The sequence below is a fragment of the Drosophila navojoa genome, chromosome 3, assembly GCF_054131105.1.
Source record: "Drosophila navojoa isolate 15081-1374.11 chromosome 3, UAZ_NAV_1.0, whole genome shotgun sequence".
Lineage (NCBI taxonomy): Eukaryota > Metazoa > Arthropoda > Insecta > Diptera > Drosophilidae > Drosophila > Drosophila navojoa.
Window position 1 is genome coordinate 26,407,731 of NC_142891.1, and position 6,018 is coordinate 26,413,748.

Below are 6,018 nucleotides of genomic sequence, written 5' to 3' on the forward strand. Positions count from 1 at the left end.
CGCAATAAAGCAAATCATAATTATGCATGACTATGCTACATGCATAAATAATTCACCTTCCGCTTGAAGTCAAGGGAAGAGAGAGAGAGAGAGAGAGAGAAAGGTAGAGATAATGAAGCATCTATTATGTATCTTTCATGACTCAGTAAAAAATACATTTAAGATCCCGGTTTTTGCATATGTCGGAGATGGCTCCGAGTTATTTTACACCATAAGTTATTTCAGCAGCGATAACCTTATTACTTCGAACGCAGCGAGTAGCGATTGTCTTCCCATGTAAATTACATAAATCTCTGACTCATACTTGATAACCCTTACTGAGATTAAGACCTCACAGTCCAGTTGATCACATTATTAAAACTACACTAATCTGTACACAACACAAACAAGTAAAAAAGTCTGGCCTCAGCTCTGTGTTATCAGGCTCTAGTGGAGACTGTTCGACTACCAGATCCCCTGAACCCTTCCAGCAACACACACACGTAAACACACACACACACACACACATTTGTTGAAGAATTTAATTTCTAGACGTACAAAAGTTATTGAAACTTTCAGAACGGGAATCATATTGTTTAAATGTGTCTATATATTCCGAAGCAAGCACAAGTCTCTCGTATTTTAAATACGTCTTTTACAAATATGAGGATGAGGGGGTGGATATAGCGCCTAGGAGTAGATTTTAATAAAAATCGAAATTGTATAAAACGCATTTTAATATACATTTTAAATTTTGAGACTCTAGCTTTACAGATGTGCGAGATAAATTTTAATATATTTTCATCGAACAAAAAATTTCGGAATGAGTTGTCGTTTTAGTAATAAGCTCGATATGCGCGCTGTATATACGGACCTTTTACAAAAAATTGAGGTCTCTAGCTTTTATATCTTCTGAGACCGACGCGTTCAAACATACGGACAGACGGACGGACGGACAGACGGACAGGGCTAAATCGACTCAGCTCGTCGCCCTGATCAAGAATATATATACTTTGTGGGGCCTGCCACGCCTACTTCTGCCTGTTACATACATTTTAACAAAACCATTATACCCTGATTTCCCATTTTCAATGGGTACAGGGTTAACAGCACAGCTCGAGACTCAAGAGACTGTTTTGTTCCCTGCTCAGTCGTGATAGACTGCATGAAGCGAATCGTTTAAGTATTCGCTATGGAAAACAAGGGACTTCAGCTGTGTATGTGCTTAATACTATGTACAAGAAGTTTAGTTGAGTGCGTGAGCCTGCATGCATTCGATGAAGTGGGAGATTTTGCGTACTACATAGGAAAGGAGAACAATGTGCGGGTCTCGGAGAGCCCAGTATAAACAACGATAATAATACCTATACTTTTAGGCATCAGTGATATTCGATTGGTTTGATGCCCGCCACGAATGTCGTTCAAACGGCGGGCAACTCGTGTCTGTTGTCTCGGAGACGCAAATAAATGATCTGCAGGAGTACATAATCGATCGGGGATACGCGAACGGAAGCAAATTTTACACATCGGGCCACAGCTTCCTCAGTCCAGATCCTTTCAAATGGGATGCACTGCAGGAGTCAGTCGACTACAGCAAATGGCTGCCAGGCGATGGCCCAAAAGACAGAAGTTTTCTGAGTCTACAGCTGATCGATTCGGAGCTCTTCATGGTCACATCATTGGACTTCAATGAGTACTACATATGCGAATATGAGACACGGCAGCAGAAGACATGCAGGATTCTTAGAAACCCGAATTTTTATATTTATTTGATGGCAATTATTCTTGTAATTATATTAGCCCTAAAATTATTATTTCTATTTAGGAATTCAACAAGTAAGAAGGCTCTAGTCGAGACGGCTCGACTAGGAGATACCCTGAAGCCTTTAATCTGATAATCATTCTATACTTATTTTATGCACATATACATACAGCGACTGCGCTTGGGCTGCGCTGCAGTGTGGTCAATATTATGAAAATTTATTTGTTGAATAATTTAATTTCTATATGTAAAATTTTCATGAATCTCTCAGAACGTAATCATAATGTTCAAATGTATGTACATTCCAAAGCACAAGTCTCTAGTATTTGAAATGCGTTTGGGGCGAACGGGGCGTGGTATCCAAAATCTGTAGATTACAAAATGTTTGTATGCATCATATGTACATATATACACAGAAAATCTGAAGTCTCAAATGAGGCTGAAAAAACAAAATCAATTTTTCGATTATTGTCGATAAAAAAGTTATCGGGTGATTTATCGAAAAAATAAAGCAAACTCGTACTGCGTATGGTAGTTCTAGCTCTAGCTTTTGTATCTTCTGAGATCGAAGCACTCATACGGACGGACGGACAGACGGACAGGGCTATGTCGACTCAGCTTGTCGTCCTGATCAAGAATATGGGGTCTGCGATGATTCCTTCTGCCCGTTACATACTTTTTCACAAAACCATTATACACTGATTATAAAAACAAGGTATAAAAACAAGTAAGAACGTTGAAATCGAGCGTTACTGACTGCGGAACACTCATTCACATCCAATAAGCAATTTAGTAGCCAAGTTTAGCTCTAAAACTGAACAAATTTCAGTTTATCTCGATTTGTATGTATGTGTATAAAATAAGTTCAGAATGATTGGAATATCTACTCTTTGCAGTGCTCAGTTTATCTCCTAGTCGAACCGTGTTGACTAGCCCACTCTTAATTGTTTTAAAATTAGAGATAGATAGTACTTACTGCGTCTCAATTCCCTGACAGAGAATCAAATCAGCTCCGCATGAATCCCAGAACTACGACTGTCAAGAATTGGAATAGAACTATAAACACACAGGTTCACATTTGAGAATCGGGCTCCGAGCTCTAGCAATGCCTTCGAGATCACTTCGACTATCGGGATCTTCATTGTAAAGTTTGTCAACTTCTCTATCAAGATCAGTTTTCAAAAGACTTTCTGTTATCAGTATCTGCATTCGGCCCAAACATTTATACATGTTTACTTTTTCATTCCACCCAGATCAAATTCAGACTCATAAGAAATAGAGCACCTATTCATTGCATTTCATTTTTGTAAACAATTCAAAGGTGTTGAGGCCTGGTCTCGGTGTTGGGTTCGGGTTGTGGTATATGTATCTGTAGCAGTTCTAGTAAAACTTTTTCTTTTGAAATCTTGCACAGTGTGTAAACAATTTTTCACCTGGATTTGGGTGGGTTTCGAGCTCTATAAAAGCAGTTGAGCCCTACGATACTCCTCGCAGTTTAACTCTGGATGGAACATGATGATGTTCGGCAAGTCTTGTGAGCTGCTAATACTTGTACTCCTCATATTGGCCAGCTATGCCTGCTTCTACTTGGAGTTCTGGAAACGTAAGTTTAGTCGGTCTATGGATTCAGTTATTGCCTTTGCTTTCCTGTTCGAGCAGCCCGTTGTATGACACCCTTTGTGGAAATCGGTGACAACTGCTACTTCTTCTCCACCAACAAGGCTGTGCGTATACCCTGTAAATTGAGAAACTACTCCTAACCAAATGTATCTTCCAGCCCACCTACGAGTACTATAAGATATCGTACAAGGGTCGCATCTTCAGTGTGCCTGCCGAGGTGAGTGGTCTGACCGTCTGACGCTTTCTCCCCCTTGAATTTCCCTTCACTCGCAGCTCGACTGGCTGCATGCCAGCTTCGCCTGCGAGACTCTGGATCCCAGTGCTCGTCTGATGACGGTCAAGTCTGCGGAAGAGATGCGATATCTCTCCGACTATTTGGAGCGCTATGCTCATCCCGACATCCATCCCTACTTCTGGAGCGGCGGACATCGCGGAAGTCTGGCCGATAGCGTTGTGGAGCGCAGCTCCTTGAATCATTTCTACTGGCATCACGATCCACACCCCATGAACTTCTCCAACTTCGTCGAAAGCCAGCCAAACTCCACGCTGCGCTTTCCCTCGGGCTACTGCGTCTATCTGGAGCTAATCGGATCGGAGCTCATCATGGCAACGGCGAGCTGCAAACATAAAATGGCATTCGCCTGCGAGCTGGTATAAATAGCAAGGCATCTGGCGAGCATCGAAAGTTCGATCAGCTTTGCACAGACCTCATATGTGAAATGCTCAAGTGGATATCCGTAAATTTATCTATACAGTTATCAGGGTTTGAGGAATGTAAACAAGAAATACACATACATATATGCAATCGCCTTTGATACCTATCTCGCATTTAGAAAACTCTGCGATTGGGGGCAAATATATATAATTCTATATTCTATGGTTTGATTTATTTAAAAGATTTATTGACAAAACTACAGTCAGGCTTAAAATAAACTAATAAATGCAATGGTTATAATACAAATGAAACAAGACAGAAGGCTCTAGTCGAGCAGACTCGAATAGAGCCTTCTTACTTGGTTATGTCTGTCATTTTGTATTATTTGGTTATCTTTAGAAGCAAATCGAAACAAAACTAAACTTTATTGTAGGCATTTTGGCTTAACATGGTATCTACCATTACATACCATGGTATACAATAAATTAATACTAATATACAGATGATATGAAGAAGAAGGTAAGAAGTATTGGCACATAAGGATGTCAAATATAGCCATAATTACGAACTGCCCGAAAAAATATTCAATGTTATAAGTTACAGCGGTAAATATTCAACTTCTTCTCAGACGGTGAATTACATAAAATATTGCACAATTAGACATTTAATATTTATGTTAAGTTCAAGTCTGACGTCAGAGTGGCCGCGAGAAGCGCTGCGATGCTATAAGCGATCTTCAAAGTGATGACATGACAGAGTCAAAGAAAGAAACATTGCTTGAATTGCCAAAAAGAATATATTTCTCCTACTAACCAACGGTTTCTCAGGGTCAGATCGCACCAAAAACACACGTATAAGAAAAGCTTTATTACGCAATGTGTATTTATGTACACAATGAATGGCATATCAGTTCTTTGCAGGGTTCTGGATATCTTCTAGTTGACCAGTCTCGGCTAGAGCACTCCTATTTGTTCGTATACATTCAAACATGCAAGTTTTTTCTCTATGCATGTGCGCACATACGTATATTAATAAGCGTGATAAGCCTAACATATTCTAAGAAACACAGTTGTGATTCAGGTTCGTTTGAATGTATATAATGTCGTGCTATTGGCGCATTTCACAATATTTTAGTTTATAAATCTGATTAGTCAATCGTATTGATGCTTAGATTCGTCGTAATTTCCATGTTCTTGATGAACAACTAATTTATTTGGCTAACTATATTTAAATAAAAAATAAATGAAAAATGTAAAACACAATAATACACCAAACCAAAGTGTAAATAAATAAAATAAATAAAAAAAAATAAACAAGAAAGAAAGCTCTAGTCGAGACAGCTCGACTACGAGATCCCCTGAACCCTACAAGCAACTGATATTTCAATAATAATTAGCAAACACACACGCGCACACACACACACACACACACGCATACAAACAAACACACACACACACACGCATACAAACAAACACACGCATATACACACACTCACATACATACATACATACACATACATATACAGCCAATTGCGCTTGGGTTGCGCTGCAGTGTTGGCGATATTATGAGAACTTATTTGTTGAATAATTTAATTTCTAGACGTACGATCGTAATGAAACTTTCAGAACGTAATCATAATGTTAAAATGTATGTGTATACCGAAGCACAAGTCTCTAGTATTTGATATACGATATTTTACAAAGATGAGGGTGAGGGGTGGATTTAGGGGTGGGGGGTAAATTTTAACAAAAACCGAAATTGTATGACATGCGTCTTAATATACATTTTCAATTTGGAGACTCTAGTTTGAAAGATGTAGGAGATATAATTTTTTAAGTGATCTTCGATAAGGTTTTTTATCGATAAAAAAGTATCGGAATGAGTTATCGTTTTTTAGTCTCTAGCTCTTATATCTTCTGAAATCGACGCGTTCATACATACGGACGGACGGACGGACGGACGGACGGACGGACGGACGGACAGACAGACGGACAGGGCCAAA

At 39.2% G+C, this 6,018-nt stretch overlaps 2 protein-coding genes across 2 annotated transcripts; both read left to right on the forward strand.

Moving 5' to 3' along the window:
- The first annotated feature begins 1,123 nt into the window (after positions 1–1,123).
- LOC149091942 (uncharacterized) lies at positions 1,124–3,149 on the forward strand. Its single transcript, XM_089257911.1, has 2 exons — positions 1,124–1,300; positions 1,356–3,149. The coding sequence occupies exons 1-2, from the start codon at positions 1,172–1,174 to the stop codon at positions 1,872–1,874; spliced, it is 648 nt and encodes a 215-aa protein (XP_089114037.1). The 5' UTR covers positions 1,124–1,171; the 3' UTR covers positions 1,875–3,149.
- Positions 3,150–3,203: 54 nt separating this feature from the next.
- Positions 3,204–4,183, forward strand: LOC115563769 (uncharacterized). The gene is made up of 4 exons (XM_030387251.2): positions 3,204–3,344; positions 3,401–3,465; positions 3,519–3,578; positions 3,635–4,183. Exons 1-4 carry the CDS (start codon positions 3,254–3,256, stop codon positions 4,016–4,018), a joined length of 600 nt encoding a protein of 199 aa, XP_030243111.1. The 5' UTR covers positions 3,204–3,253; the 3' UTR covers positions 4,019–4,183.
- The last annotated feature ends 1,835 nt before the right edge of the window (positions 4,184–6,018 follow it).

Coding starts and splice junctions, on each gene's coding strand:
- LOC115563769 (XM_030387251.2), top strand. CDS start 3,254: ATGATGATGTTCGGCAAGTCTTGTGAGCTGCTAATACTTGTACTCCTC. Junction 3,345..3,400: donor CTACTTGGAGTTCTGGAAAC/GTAAGTTTAGTC, acceptor CTGTTCGAGCAG/CCCGTTGTATGACACCCTTT. Junction 3,466..3,518: donor TCTTCTCCACCAACAAGGCT/GTGCGTATACCC, acceptor TGTATCTTCCAG/CCCACCTACGAGTACTATAA.
- LOC149091942 (XM_089257911.1), top strand. CDS start 1,172: ATGGAAAACAAGGGACTTCAGCTGTGTATGTGCTTAATACTATGTACA. Junction 1,301..1,355: donor ACATAGGAAAGGAGAACAAT/GTGCGGGTCTCG, acceptor CTATACTTTTAG/GCATCAGTGATATTCGATTG.